Genomic DNA, 16,079 nt, shown 5'->3' with positions numbered 1-16,079 from the left:
TCATCATATGTGTTAATATGATATCATGTTTCATATTGATAAATTACACTGAAAGATTTTTTAATATTAACTATATTCCAAGATTTGAAAAACTTGTTTCTCTGGATAATTTTTCCTGTTTCTTGTTAATGAATAAATGACCCTTACAGGTCCGGTAAAGATGAGAAATACTTGCTTCGTGTAAAATCTGAGGAGAGCAAGTGAAAGTGCAGTGTGCATCTAGTTCTACTTTGTGTCCCTCTGATTAGTCATATTTGCCCTCTTGCTGTTAGTACAAGCATTTTTCAAGGCTTCAACTTCTTATGTAATTTTTTCCTGTAAGCAATTTCCCTTTAAAAAGGTAGGAAATCTGTTGCTAAGCCTGAGAGCAAGTACAGAGGATGAGTGGTGGAAGCCAGTTTGTACCACTGGTGGCCCATTTCTTAGTTCTTTTCTTAGCTCAGTCTTATCTTGTGAAAAGGATGGGTAATAAGATTGTTAGCATCTCTCCAAATACTTTATTTGCTGAAATGGGAGAGTTTTCAAAAATCATCCTTAATAACAATTTCCCTGATTCAATTGCATGTAGTATCTCAATTATTTCCTCCATTGTAACATAGTTTACTCAGATAATTTGTGACTTTTGTGTTTAGACAGTAAGTGTAATTTTTATTTCTAAGCGAGGCTGCCCTGAATTCTCTTTCTGTTAATTTTTGTCCAGAAGTTCTGTGTTTCTCTTAATTTGTCTTTTTTCTTTTGAAATCTTCTCCCTTACATATTGGAAAGCCAAAGTGTGTCTTAAGACTGCTTTTCTGAGAGCACGTGTAAACTCTTGTGTGTTCAAACTTTGCTGGGAGCTCTGTGGGCAGGGACTGATTTTGGGGTTGGTTTCCTCCAGTTCTTGACTCTAAAATTTTAAATAGATGGGAGGAAAGATGTAGAAGTGTGTAGCCGCAGAACAGAATTATTTGATGGTAAATCACATAAAGATAATGTAGTGAAAGTGTCTTCATTGTTCCTTTCAAGAGATTCAAGATGGAGAAGATGCTGGTGGCTTTGCTCTATAACACTGCTGGCAGCCCAGAATTTATCATTTCTGTAGACTTCTCAGGCTATGTCAACAGATTCATCCATTTAGCAGTAAAACTCTTCCTGTGTAGTTAAACACTCAACTGAAATTTAATGTGAACTATTGCAATGGGTAGAGAGAATATTGTTTGCTGTCTGTTTTATGGCTATTAAAAAATAGTAAGACTTGTCAGTTCTCTGCTCTTGTAATCCTCTTTCTGTTAGGTATGGAGGCAGTTCTCTGAAGGGTCATAGAATCATAGAATGGTTTAGTTTGGAAAGAATGTTAAATATCATCTAGTTCCAATCCCCACCATTGGCAGGGCTGCCACGCACCAGATCAGGCTGCCCTGGGTCCCATCCAACCTAGCCTTGAACACCCTCTGACTAAAGAATTTCTTCATCTAACAAAAATCTCCCCTCTTCTTGTTTAAAGCCATTCCCCCTTGTCCTGTTGCTATCAGACCATGTAAGAAGTCAGTTTCCCCTCCTGCCTACAAGCTCCCCTCAAGTACTGGAAGGCCGCAACATTGCCTCCCCAGAGCTTTTGCTTCTCCATTTGTGCACCAGAATGGCCTCCTGAATGTTGCTTGATGAACAGCTTAGCTTATGCTTGTTAATATCGCCATCTCGTGGCTGGATCACATCTGCAACAACAACTTTGGATTTTTCTTCTTCCCTTCTTTTCTTGGTCCTTATTGCTGTCTGCAAGCATTAAGCAGTTATGGAGGTGACCTGGAGTGTGAAACACACAAATCCACTGCATTTCTATGCCCCAGTGAGTTCACCTTGTAAAGAGGTTGTTACAGCAAGACGGGAGACACTATCAAAGGTGAAACGTTAGATTTTGGAAAACCTTCCATGATACATGTTGCTTTTGTGGAACAAGTACTACTGGTGCAGATTTGAACGGGGAAGAAGGCTATGTATGGAGTAGTTTTTTATGTAAGGAAAAGCTTGCAATCACATGGTTTTGTTGAATGTTTTTTATGAAGCTATTTGTGGTGGAGAAATTCGCAAAGATGCTGGCCAGATCCAGTCTCCTAATTATCCAGATGACTACAGACCTTCCAAAGAATGCATCTGGAAGATCACAGTTTCTGAGGGCTATCACATAGGAATCTCATTCCAAGCATTTGAGGTGAGAAATGTCATTGCAAGCACTTGAATAGGTATTGCTTCAGCTCTGTAGATCCTTTAAAATGAAAAAGGAATAGATGTAAAAAATTATATTCAAAACAAACTTTTAGAATAGTTCAGGACATCATCTCTCCTCACCAGAAGTTTGATCAGAGATTTTCAAAGCCAAATTTTAAATTTTCAATGAATTTAAAAATTAGGAAGAACTAGAATGCACAAAAAACTGTGGATGTTAAGTAAGGGACTCATGAGTCCTTAAGATTTCACTCTGGTCAGATAAAATTGAATGGTCACAATCCAAGCAAATAGCTTCATGCTGATGCTGCTGGTACTTCTGCGGATTTCAGCATGTTTGTGGCTGTCAAAATAGATATCACATTTTCAGATGGTCGATCATGAAAAGTTCAGAAAGTTTTCTATTGGTTATAGGATGGCATTCACTCTTAGATAGGTGCCCAGTGATATATTGTATAAATCACAGACAAAAGCTGATAGGACCTCGGTTTTTACATGAATCCTATCTAGCTAATTGATTCCTCTGGCTTGTGCACACTTACTGCACTTGTCCAGGAAAGAGCAGGTACCATACTTTCCTGCCAGCAAACCCAAGGCTATTTCTTGAGCCTATGCTTACAGCTTCTCATAAAAAGCGATTTATCATGGAAAAATCAGAGACTAAATTTCACTGGAAAGTAGCCAAGACATAGAGATATAACTGAAGTCTGTTTGAATGTGATTTCCGCTGCAGGAGTGAGAGCAGCAAGCAGTTAGTTGTGACCAGTTTCTTAGGATGCTCCTTTTGAAGCTGATTGCTGGCCAAAGCATAACTGGGTAGCTAGCCTGGTTCAGAGTGCTTGTGCCAATAATTTGCAGGCCCACCTCCTTCCATTTGCAGATTGAGTGGCATGATGCATGTTCTTATGACTACCTGGAGATCCGAGATGGCCTCACTGAAAACAGCCCACTGATTGGTCAGTTCTGTGGCTACGAGAAGCCAGAAGATATTAAATCCAGTTCAAATAAAATATGGATGAAGTTTGCATCTGATGCAACCATCAGTAAAGCAGGCTTTGCAGCAAATTTCTTCAAAGGTATGTGATCTGGTACCTCTCAAGGGCAAACTTAGGAATTGCTTATCCGATCACTTACTGACAAAGTGAAGTTACCATTGTATCTACTTCTAGTTAAAAGCTGTTAGACTTGTCTGCCAATGTAGAGTCTATACATGTTTTACTTTAAAACTGTAGAAGAGTTTGTTGCTGAGTCATGAACAGCACCTTACTCGTTAAGACAGAATCTACATCAAAAAATGTTAGATTTTACGTGCCGTTACTAGTGCAGACACTAACACCTTTTGTTTCACAGCAAGATGGATTGTGAACCCCATTTATGTACACCATGGATACTGATATTTTCAAAGAAGGTATACTACTGTACAAAGAGTGTCGTAAAATACAAAAAAAAAACACCAAAAAAAACCAAAAAAACCAAACAAAACAAAAAACCAAAAAAACCGAACAACCCCAAACCAAAAACCTCTCTAAGTTCTATCCCCCAAAAGAAAACTTTTGGAGAGGAAGTGATTTGCAATCTAAGTAGAATTTCAGGAAAAATTCCGGAATGCTTTTGGAGACAAATGTGTTCAAGTACTGAAATCTTCTTCAGGAAGATATGAAGGCTTTTTTTTTTTTAAGAGCTAGACCCAAGCCATTGTTCTTCACCAGCATCCTGGATTGATAGAGGCAGGAACCAAACATCTAACCTCTTGGGAAAATACATTACGGATTTGCTTTGAGGTAGTCAAAGTTCCTTTTACTTCTGTACTGTCATTGAAGCCCAATAGATACAGCTTCAATATTTGGATTAGTCCTTTATTTCTACTTGTGCCCTGCATCAAAATTGATTACCAGATTGCTGGCAAATACTGTGATTTTTTTCATTCCATTTCCTGGACAATTCTCACAGTACCTAGATTGCCTGTTATAAAATTCACAGGTTTCATATGGATACAAAGAGTACTTCTTCCTCACACTGGCTTCTTCCAGGAGTTCTGGCTGATTGTGCAGGGAATGCCTTCCAGTGACTAGCACTACCATAAGAATGATAGTAAAATGTTCTAGTAGTATGTGGAATCAGGGGTCAGAGTGAGAAGAGTAAATCTGGCCATGTGTATATTAAATTGTCAGCTCAGGTTGTTGAGATTGAGAACCTGACTACAAAGAAATAGAAACTAATAGAAACTAATGTGTTCCTGAAAATGAACAACTATTTCATGCACTCCCAACTCTGTTGCTGCACCCTGTTCAGTACGGTATGGCCTCCCACAGCTCCATGCACCATAATGGGCTGGTTTCTGGTAGCTCACGTCACTCGAGCATGAGGAATCAAAACAAAGCAGACAAACCCAAAACCAATTGGTGAATGAGAATGTAATAAAGCAAAGTCTTTACAAGGGACCTTTTTTTTTTTTTTTTTTTTTTTTTGCTTCTGTCTAGAAAAAGCACTCTTGGCTCCTGTGACTAGTAATTGCAATAGTAATCCTTTGAGTTTTTGATAGTAAGGAGTTCTCTTGTATTTTGAGGTCTGCTGCTGCACCTGCTCTGCATGCTCTGCTTGTCAACCAGAGCTCTAGTCCTCTTAGAGAACGCATTGCCTGAGGAATGTGAGGGGATTTGACTGGTTGGGAAAGTGTGACTTGTTCTCATTTCCTCCTGACAGAAATGGATGAATGTTCTCAGCCAGACAATGGTGGATGTGAGCAACACTGTGAGAACACACTGGGCAGCTACAAATGCACCTGTGAGCCTGGCTATGAGTTGACAGCTGATAAAAAGAGCTGTGAAGGTGGGTAATGTACAGATTGAGGCATCTACCTATCAGGTTGATACTGCAACCAACAGTGGGATTGAACAGGCTTGGAGACAATACTCCTTTCCTCTCCACGTTCATTTCTTTTTATCTGTTCTCCCATCACCTCCCTGTAAATTGTCAACATGTTCAATTGAAAATCAAGTTTGGAGTGAAAGACAGAAAGCATCCTTATTCTCTGCTGCTAAACACCTTTAAAAGCTGTTGCGGCCACGGATCCCTATTCAGACCAGATTTTGCAGTGGTGGCAGGAGGAATGTTGGAACCTGATAGTGGCCCAGAAGAATTACAATCCAAGGCTTATTTTTTAATAAGATATTTCTGTTGTAGACTGATATCAATGTTTTGCACGCAAAACAGGCATTGTCCGCGCTGAGGAGTCAATTATAATTTTGAAAAAAGCAATTCTTCAACAGAAACTGTTTCTGTCAGTGTGGGCAAATAACCTGCCCCATCCCAGACAGCTGTGCTGACTCTGGAGTGGAATGTGATGCTGTGTTGTCCCTCAGATGAAGTTCTGTCTCAGCTAAAACTAGTGAAGTGCTAAATGTAATAAGCAAATGGGTTGGGAAGTTTGGGTGAAAATCCAAATGCTTTGTGCACTTCTTGTTTGTCTGTTTTACTAGGTTCAACAAAACACTTGGTTTTGTATAACTCTGCTGTAACAAGTCTATAAAACACTTAAGTTAATATACACACTTGTTGCACTTTTTTGCTTTGAAGCTGTCCCTTGTTGATTTTGATGTTCTGGCAGGATCTCATTATTCCAAAGATATAGCAAGAAAAAAATGTTTTGTTGCAAGTAGAATCTTGCACCAGAAGAGCAAACCAAGGTTGACTCCTCTAAGGGAAAAGCTGTGTCCTCTCTCAAAAGAGTGGAGCTGAGATGTCCTGAATTTTTAAAGGAAACGAGGAAGTAAAGCTAAGTCTCTGGCTTTGCTTCGCATTTTCCCCAGTGAAAGTGCAGTCTACATGTAAAATTTGAAATTATAAGGTTAATAAACTGGGTGTGGGTGAATTTACCAAGCTGACGTTTACAACTGTATTGTGCATATTAAGTCAACAGGACTATAGTAACTCTAAGGCTTTAAAGTAGAACTGAGATCAATCTTTGGCAGTTCAAGCAGCTTCTGGGGTTTGTAGCCTGGCTGCATTTCACTGGTGATTTATAGCAGGTGAAGTTACTGTCTTCTCTGCAATTCCCAGCGTTTTAAACCAGCCCTAGAGGCTGGGATTTGAAGTGTGCCATCAGCCAGGGTCTGATTCATTTCCCAGATAACAGGGTGACCAATTTCTGTATCTGAAGAGAACCCAGTAAAACTTGTGTTCATTCATTGCCTCTCCAGCTGCCTGTGGGGGCTTCATCACCAAGCTGAATGGGACCATTACTAGCCCTGGATGGCCAAAGGAATATCCTACTAACAAAAACTGCGTCTGGCAGGTGGTAGCTCCAGCCCAGTACCGGATCTCTCTGCAGTTTGAAGTGTTTGATCTAGAAGGCAATGATGTACGTAACCAGTCCTGCATCTGTGTGATTATTGGCTATTTTGGAATTTTGTACCAAAATCCTTTGGGTACAAGGATGAGGAGAGTGGTCTCGCTGGTCGAGCTTCTGGTTGTTTCCTCACCCTTGATATAATAAGCTAATGGCAATGACTGTTCGTCTTCTCTATGGAGTAAAGGATTCAAGCTGTTCTGTTACAAGTGGGTGTATTTTCTCTACTAGCTTTGCAAAACTGTAGGTGTTCTCCATTCCTAATAGGTGTCCCATCCTATGCTTCCCCAGGGCTGCCTTCGTAGGGAGATAATTGGAAATAAACATAGAAGTAGAGTTTCTCAAGGGTTAAGAAAATAGAGAGGATAAGAGTCTGTTCTCTGCCCTGCCAAACACAGGATAGATTTTAAACAAAACATTTTCACTGTACTTCACTGTAAATGGCTCTTCCTTAATTCAGCTGGCTGCTGAAGTTCCTTCAGTGCTGTCACACACTTGGATAAGGTGGGAGTCATTATTTTGGATAAATTAAATGGAAATGTTGCTATTCTGATAAAAGCACAGGTGCTGTAAGTCTAGAATAGCAAGGGAAGGGGATGAGTACATTCACAAGAGAGAATCTGAAGAAATTGGGAGTATATTGGTCTTTCCTTTCCCTATCAGTCAAGTCTCTGTCCCCTCTCTGGAATGCTCTGCTGTAAACCCACTGCCTCTTCTCTTGGCAGGTCTGTAAATATGACTTTGTTGAGGTTCGTAGTGGGTTGGCTACTGATTCCAAGCTGCATGGCAAATTCTGTGGCTCAGAGAAACCCGAAGTAATCACATCATATGGCAACAACATAAGACTGGAGTTCAAATCAGACAACACAGTATCTAAGAAAGGATTCAAAGTCCACTTCTTCTCTGGTACGTAGCTGGTCTCCTCTGATTTAACATCTCATTTTTGGTGAATTGTCTTTAACCTCCTCTAAATTAGGCAGAGTTTGACATAGGTGCATCTAAAAAGAATGGTTGCTCTGTGTTGTCATCTTTCATCTTGTTTTCTCAGTGCGGTGTATAGTCCAGTTTCACAATGTGATATCAGCAAAGTGCGTAGATTTCATCAGTGCCTCCAGTCCCTGCACAGTGGAAAGCGATGGGGAACTTGGTTCTGGAACTTCTTTCTGTCCTTGGAGTCAAGAATAGCTTTTTCCTCTGGAACTAGGAGAGTTAGAACATTTTTAGAAATCTTCAATATAGTGATCCTTCCTATCAGCACTGTACATACTAGTGGAAGTTCTAAATTCTTTGTATCTCCTGGTTTCTGAACCTTGTTGGCTTTGGAGGATAACTGTGCATTGTATGAAAGTGGACATTTAGATCCGTGCTCTGTTTTCAATGGAGGCTGAAGAGTATTAATATTTTCAAAGAGCATGATCAAGCAAAATGACCTTGAGTTAGACCGTTGCAGAGTGGAATCAGGGCTGAGGTGTGGCTTATTAAATTCAACGAGGAAGGAAAGGTAAAGTGGCATACGTTTTGTCTAGAAATGTGTTAGGGAGTGAGGAAACAGGTGAGCATAATGAGGTCTAGGGTGTCAGAAAAAAAAATTGGAAATAAGCTGCTTAAAAATTAAATTGGACTGGAAACTGGGAGCAGAACTCAGAACATTGAGATTTAGGAATGTCTGTGAAGAGCAGTAGAGGCAGGTAAAATTCCATGGTTTGTTTTTTTGTTTTTTTTTTCTTCAGTTGGAACAGTTTGTCAAGTGAACCCTATTAGTGAGAGGGCACTAAAAACAAAGGCCTTCCACTTTTCCTTCTGGATCCTTTCATTGCTTGTACTGTGACCCTGAGTTTTTCTGAGGTGAATCTCTTGGATTTTCTTATGAGAAAGGTGGGACAGAAGTGTCCTTTATTTTCCCTTTTCTCTGAACCCTGCATGGGTCACTTGTCCAGTAAGGGTGAAAGAGGCAGGCTGTCTGTGGCCTTAGCATGGTACTGAATACACAAGAGTGAATATTTAGGGCATACTTCAGCTTCAGAGTACTGCTCCTACCTCAGATGCCTTTCTTGGTCAGAGCAGTTTACAGACAGAGGCTTATCAGAACATATATGAATTTGAAAATATAAGATTGTCAAGTAGATTTTTGCTTAGACTAGAGAATTTGTGTGATTCTTTTCCTGGACTGTATTTTAAAATAATAAGGCATTGCTATAGATTTCTTTTAGACAAGGAGTCTACAGTTGTTCAAAACTTGCATTATATCATAAAGCACTTTTGTGGTGCATCTTGTGGAATGAAAGACAATTGCAGAAAATGTATCTGGACTAAAAAGGGATTGGATTAATCCAGCAACGGAAGCTGGAGGTGTGTAGTGCTATCTGCCAGTTTGGATATAGCACTCACTGCTTGTGACTGCAGTAGTTTGTTTCTCACTGGCAACTCGGTATTTGTTGCTCTTGCCCAGACAAGGATGAATGTTCCAAAGACAATGGTGGCTGCCAGCATGAATGTATCAACACCTTTGGGAGCTACGTATGCCAGTGCAGAAATGGCTTCAAGCTGCATGAAAATAACCATGACTGTAAAGAAGGTAAGTCCTCTGTTTCCTGCGTTCAGGGAAGATGAGCTCCCATAGACACCATCTGAGCCAGAGTGCCCTATATTGGAGTTTGTACTTATCAGTATGCGACACTGAAAATGTCCCAGATAGCTGAAGAACTATTTAGGAAATGCAATAAGAGGGCTCAAGAACTTAGTTTTGGCTGGACCTATTTCTGAGTCTGGCCTTTTATATGTCCATGGGGATGAACAGGTTGGAGGCAAGAAATGAAAGAAGTAGTTATGGGATGTCACCACAGGCTACTCACTTCATTTAAGGCTTGGATTGGGTCAGAAGAGAGAGGCTGAGCTGGTACAACACTTTGCTGATGCCAAAAATACTTTTTTTGCTGCATGCCCACACCTTAGTGGACGCTGCTGAGGCCTTCCACTGAACAGCCTCTGTTACTTGCCTGATTATTCTGTGATTCAGTTTTTCAAGTCAGCAAAACAAAACTGCTTAAGGCTGAGATAGCACTGAAGTCAACATGGTGGTGGGGTTGGAATCCATGCCACTGAGAGCAGGACGGATGAGCTGGAGGAGCAGGAAAGTACATTTGAGAGTGAGGAGACTGATGAGGTTAATGAGGTCCAGGAAAATAAGATAGTCTTTCACCAGCTGATCAGTTAATTCAGCCAGCTAGTCTGGCTGCATCTAGGAATGCCAAAAGTATAGGCCTTTTTAGGGACAAACTCACCAGAACTAGGTAGTAATTCTAAAAGACCTTATTTGTGACTGAAGCCTTCCATGTTTTTGCCATAGCTAGGGTCTCAATGGGGAGGGACAAGTTTGTGGCTGCTTCAGTAATGCAAATTAGTGTATGAGACTCTCCTTAATGCCTCTGTCTTATGGTCTCTCTCAAGCTGGTTGTGAGCATAAACTGAGCAGTGCAGAGGGAATGATGAGCAGTCCGAACTGGCCTGACAAGTACCCCAGCCGGAAAGAGTGCACCTGGAATATCTCTGCAACACCTGGCCACCGAGTGAAAGTAGTGAGTAACCAGTGAGTGGGAGTGCCAGGGGAGAAGCATTCTCAGATTTATAAGCATCCTTCTTAATTTTCCTTATTTTTATTCTTACTGTAGACTTTTAATGAGTTTGAGATTGAACAGCACCAAGAATGTGCATATGATCACTTGGAAATGTATGATGGGCCCAATAGCAAGTCACCTATACTTGGCCGCTTCTGTGGCAGCAAGAAACCAGACCCTGTGGTAGCTTCTACCAACAAGATGTTCCTTAGGTTTTACTCTGATGCTTCCGTGCAAAGAAAAGGTTTTCAGGCAAAACATAGCACAGGTAAGCTGATTCCCTGTAAATATACCAGTATGATGAGATGCCATCAAATCTCACTGCATTGTTTACCAGTCAAGATTTTAGATATGCTTTTCTGCAGATGACTTTACCCTGAGATTTTTCTGTTTGGGAGTTGTGCTAACCATCTCCCATTGTTGACACCATACCATACATGCTAGCTGAGAAGCCTACTGATGTTAGATGTTCCTACTCACCTGTTCCTACTCACCTTCTGTTGTTTAAATAGGAGACGCTTGGTTGAGTGACAACCTCTTCTGTTCCTCATCAGTTCTCAGAAAAAGAGTGGATACAACTTAGTCTAGCAAGGGATGCTTTTCAGATATAATGGCCCACACATAATGAGCTCATACTAGACTGGTTATGGTGGAAGCAAAGACGTGTTGTGAGCATACACAGCAGGATTGGTCTTACATTTGTAACAACCCAGTGGTGGGTGTGTTGTACCAAGGTTCTTTTCTGAAATCTTTGCTAATGTAAATGAAGCAGACCTTGAGCAGCACTACTTATTCCTCATTAGCTGCAGAAAAACCACCCAAGTACATGCACTGAGCTATCTTGGGTGCAACGTGTGGGCAGATTATTTTGGAGCCCAGGTTTTTAATATGCTTCAGCTTATTGTTGGCAAGGTATTTGGGGTCAGAATTTCAGCTACAGGACAAGTTCAAAGAATATGTTAACAAAAGAGATTACATTACTGTTCTATAAAATAATATCTTTTCTTCTGGCCAATATTAACTGGTCACTTCTTTCTCTCCATGTTTTGCACCAAAAGAACGAGGCTTTTCTACACTATGTGGGTCACTGGATTCATGGATGACTGAAGAATTCACTCTTATGCTAGTTAGATGCAGTGGTTAGTAACCTTCCCTGCTGTTACATGTACTTCAAACTGAAGGTCGTCTTTTCCCACAGACAGCCCAAAAGTGGGATGGCAAATCTTTTGTGAGGTAGGGCCTTTGAGGAGACTGTGTTTTGTGCCCTTTTCTTCCTTCAGTGTGTGGTGGGCTCTTAAAAGCTGAAGTACAAACTAAGGAGCTGTATTCCCATGCTCAGTTTGGGGACAACAACTACCCAGGTCAAGCCAACTGTGACTGGGTGATTGTAGCAGAAGATGGTTATGGGGTGGAGCTGATATTCCAGACATTTGAGATCGAGGAGGAGGCTGACTGTGGATATGACTACATGGAGATCTACGACGGTTATGACAGCACCGCACCCCGCCTCGGACGCTTCTGTGGCTCTGGGGTAAGCCGTGGTGGTGAGGATTTCACATGGTTATCTGGAGGTGGGGAAAAGGATACTCTCGTTTCCTGTTTTTGGAGAGGGATATCTGTCACAAATTGGTATGAGAATGCCTTGTGCATCTGAGTCTTGCTGCTTCCCCTGCTGCTAGAGATCGGTCATTTTATGTAATATGCAAAGTTGGTCTAAAAAACAACTGACTTTCCTAGCTGACTTTCTGTTAAGTCATAACAGAAGCCATAACAGAAGTCATAAAAGCCCAGGGCTTTTATGCATCAACATGGGACTGCAGCACTGCTGTGCCCTAGCCCAGCTGAAAAATCATTGTGTGAATATGAGAAACTGCTTCCAAAATCTGGTTTAATCCTTAGTTACTTCCTTCTTGAAGCCAAGTTACATTTCCAGTCATGGTCAGGAGAGGATGAAGGCTGAAGCTGTTAGTTGTCTCCAGGATGGTGTGTTGTCTCCTAAATTGTTATCTAAGTCCTGATTAACAGATGTGACTCTGTTGGTATGAGCAGTACTGTGTGATATGTAAAGCCAGATGTTCTGTTTGAATTTCCTGGGACTCGAGCAATGAAATGGAGAAAGTGCTTACTGGATTTAAAGAGAAACAGCCAGGTAGCATGTGTCAGGACAGTCTATCCAAACTGGGGAAACGGTCTGGAAAACAGACAAGGTATAGCAGCTTGGTGCGAAGAAGTTCAGAACAGTGGGATAGTAATCACATATCTGTATGCTGACAAATGGAGAATGGTAGGGAAAGTTTCAGGAGAAACACAGAGGTTGTAGCAAGTCACAGCGGTGAGGGAAGCAACCAGAGCTTTGCTTGCACGATGCATGGGAGGGACTCAACTGCTGAACAAGGTCCAATTTGAACTGTCATTTCCTGAAAAGATTAGCACAAATCAGAATGTACTCAGAGGACTGGAACAAGAATATCCAGGGAGTCCTGTGACCAATCAAAAACAACTGGAAGAACTGGAATTGTATAGTGGACTGGCGTCAGTCTTCAAATATAAAAGGCAAGCATGCAAAGAGCAAGAGGAATATGCTCAGAAAGTCAGAGCAGGCGGTACTGAGCACTGAGTATTCATGTTTCCTAGCCTATTCACTATGAGCTTAAACTCTGGCACCACGGCGTGGATGATTACTTAGCATGCGGACTTGACCACTTTCTGCTGTGTTCTTTCCTTTTCTGCAGCCTCTGGAAGAAATCTACTCTGCAGGAGATTCCATCATGATTCGATTCCACACAGACGACACCATTAACAAGAAAGGGTTTCACGCCCGATACATAAGTACCAAATTTCAGGATGCGTTGCATATGAGAAAGTAATCTGACTGCTCCTCACAGACATTCCTTACCTGAAGATCAAGATGTTTAGCTGTGATTTTTGACTTTTTAAGCCTCTGCATCTGGCCAAAAGCAGTGTACAGTATTTTCTGTAACTAAAACTAAATCCAGTCACAAGGGTTTGCCTCTGAAATGATTAGTGTGACTCTCTCTTGTTAACATACCTAGGACCAAAAATTGTCTTCTAATCATACCTGTCAGGACATAATTGTTGTGTTTTGCATAGCTTCCTGTAGGGCTGAATGAAGACTGAGCTTAAACTGAGGAAGGTCTTAATCTGTTGAATACCCTGTCTCTAGATTATGTTTCCTAAGCATCCTGTACGAGCTGTCTGAATGCTTTTTCTGAAGCAGATGATGTGGGCAGCCACCCAGTAGGGTTTTCTCAGAGGACATTGTGGACTGTCTACTTTCCTCTGCTAGCCCAAGTTACTCAGTGCAATATGAGAACAACTACGCAGCTGGGACTCCAGATTCCATGACCCCTTCTGTCCCACCTATTTAGTGTCCTGTTTTTTGTGATTTGAGAAGTAGTTGGGGGCATGGGGATGATCTTCTTAGTTAGCTGCTATCTACTTGGACCACAGTGAACAAGTTAGTGGTCAGTGCCTGATCTGCAGTAATTGTCACACTACACATTGAATGGAAGTACTTTGACGCAGTGGTCAAGGGATGTGTTTTGATAGGAGGCACAGCATGAATGTGTAATGGTGGCAGAACTTAGCAGATGGAACACTTACAGTCTGCTCCAGTTACACTGCCAGGCAAGACAGCTCAGAGGGCTATAGCAGCAGTCCAGGCTTCATCTTTAATAAGAAGTCTCTTCTAACTCTACCCATGTTTGCTTTCTCAGTCATTTTATGCTTCTTCCTTTCCATGTTTCCATTGGTCCTCAGTACCACATCTGTGAGCCTTTCATTTTCATAACTCTCTATGATGCTCTCCCCAGAACTCCCCACAGCTACCAAGGGGTGCTCTTACAGCATCAGCAAGCTGGAGCATCTCACAGAAGGGCGCACTGAGTCAGAGATGGTCAGGATACCTTAGCATATTGTCGTGGTTGTTCCTGAGACAAAGAGAACAGAAGCTGTGCTACAAGTCAGCTCTGGTGAGCTCTGGGAACCTGTTAAACAGATGCATGCCCCAGGCATAGGACAAGGAATGGGAGAGTTCTGCTGGTTTGCAGTACTTCATTCTTTGCCAGCCCATGATACAGTCTATTAGCTTCATAGCAGTTCTGTAACCCTGCAGTGCATACGAGATGATGACTTAAGCACTTTGAGCTATAAGGCTGAGACCTGCTCTGCGTTGCAGTTTTTTATGCACATGGAAGCTATTGAACCATTGCAGAATTAACAAATAGCTTGGCACTTATTTGAGAGAAAGTAGGGAGAACTGCGCCTTGTGGGGAAAGTACTGTAATTGAGCTACTGATAAGGGAGGGGAATACAAGAAAAAAAAATCATTCAGAACTAGATCTATTTCATTATGGCACTCATGGGCAGTAATGAGCTAAAAGGTGAGATACGTTAGCTTTAATAAAGTATTTATAATCCAAGGATTACTATGTTTACATAACAAGTGTACTGTCAGGCTCTGGGGTGACACCTGCTCGTTGAGTGCATGACTGTGGAGAAATGTGGGGTCAGCAACACTGTCAGGCACAAATGACTTTTCTGGAGATGAGGACATTTCCAGATGGATAATAAATAGACCCAGCCTTCTCCAGGAGTTCTTGAACAGAATATGGTCCAAGTATTGTGAATACTAGGAGAAGCAAATGCATGAAAATATTTTCTTGCTTAGAACAAGAAAAATAAAATAATTTATAAAGACTATTATATGTATATAAAATGTGCATGTAGAAGACCAGTAGTCAAAGCCTTAATAAGTGTCATGTGAACAATACTGTGCCATGGACTATAGCTTTACTGCAGGCTGTATAAAACCATGTTATTTCTGTTTGTTTTTCTAGCTTTGTTTTTTCTTCTCTTTCCAATTTTCGAGGCCTTTCTACAGGCAAGGCCTTTAATTTCAAGCTGTTTGGCCATACAGGTCTGAGGAAGTGAGGTCTGTTAGCTGTGGTCTGCTTTTTTTTCCTTCTCTTCCTTGATCCCATTCAAGCAAAATTGCAGTGGCTCAGGTCTGGAAATAAGAGCTTGATGCTGGTCCCTGTGAAGCAGAAGGAAAGTAATAGGTGGCAAGCAGCAGTTCAGGTTTCCTGGCTCTCTAATGGGAGAGAAGTTACTATAGAAGTTTCCTGTGTACTTCAACATCTGTGCTCTATGTTCTGATAATTTCTTGTGTTCCTCAGACTTTGTATTTGGTGTTCTGGTTTGTTGCAGATGCTTGCAATGTGGTTTGATGGATCTACTACATTTGTTAGCATTCAAGCAGGTGTCTTTTGTGACAGTGTACTCACAACTGTTGTACTGTACATTTCAACTGATGATCTGTGTAGAATATTTCTGCTGTACTGACTGGGTAGTAACAGTCAATAATTCTAAATGTCTATAAGTTTCTTAAGTGAAAAAGAAAAAAATGTGAGACCCTCTAAGGTGTGTACATGTATTCCAGTCTTTGTGTGGTTTTCCATTTCACTAACAAAATGAATATTATAGGTGGGGAGGAGAGGAGGGTGTGGGGGCAATCAAAATGTACCTATGTGCTGAATGAGTCTCTGCTTTTATTAAAGACTGGATTCAGTTGCACATTCTATTGTATACATGCATGCATTCACCACTTCCTTAAGGGGAAGAAATTTCTGAACACATCTTTACTGCAGTCTTGTGATCTATACTCCCACTGTAGCAGCAAAACGTTCAGTACACAGGCAGCATCAAAAATGTTTTTCTTCCTCTTTCTGTTCTCTGCCTGATGCATATTCTGCTTGCTAAGGATCATTTCTGTGTTTTCCCCATCCACCCACTATTCATTCATGTCCCTGAACATTTTCTGTGGTGTATGTTGCAGCCACTCAAACTTCATGGTGTTTGAATTTCCTCTATGCTGCTCCTAAAGGCAGAGCAAC

At 41.2% G+C, this 16,079-nt stretch overlaps 1 protein-coding gene across 6 annotated transcripts in view; it reads left to right on the top strand.

Annotated features, from left to right (window-relative positions):
* The window catches only part of TLL2 (tolloid like 2), an 84,323-nt gene extending 71,292 nt beyond the window's left edge, over positions 1-13,031 (top strand). For all 6 annotated transcript variants that reach the window (XM_090145089.1, XM_090145092.1, XM_090145091.1 and 3 more), the window contains 10 exons: positions 2,043-2,188; positions 3,083-3,278; positions 4,906-5,031; positions 6,402-6,562; positions 7,276-7,456; positions 9,000-9,125; positions 9,998-10,125; positions 10,219-10,432; positions 11,445-11,695; positions 12,897-13,031. In XM_090145089.1, coding sequence (XP_090001215.1) covers positions 2,043-2,188; positions 3,083-3,278; positions 4,906-5,031; positions 6,402-6,562; positions 7,276-7,456; positions 9,000-9,125; positions 9,998-10,125; positions 10,219-10,432; positions 11,445-11,695; positions 12,897-13,031 — 1,664 coding nt within the window. The remainder of the gene's footprint in view (positions 1-2,042; positions 2,189-3,082; positions 3,279-4,905; positions 5,032-6,401; positions 6,563-7,275; positions 7,457-8,999; positions 9,126-9,997; positions 10,126-10,218; positions 10,433-11,444; positions 11,696-12,896) is intronic.
* Positions 13,032-16,079: the final 3,048 nt, after the last annotated feature.

The sequence above is a fragment of the Phasianus colchicus genome, chromosome 8 (assembly GCF_987193195.1).
Source record: "Phasianus colchicus chromosome 8, bPhaCol1.hap1.1, whole genome shotgun sequence".
Lineage (NCBI taxonomy): Eukaryota > Metazoa > Chordata > Aves > Galliformes > Phasianidae > Phasianus > Phasianus colchicus.
The sequence above is the reverse complement of the archived record's forward strand: the minus strand, read 5'-3'. Positions and strand labels throughout refer to the sequence as shown.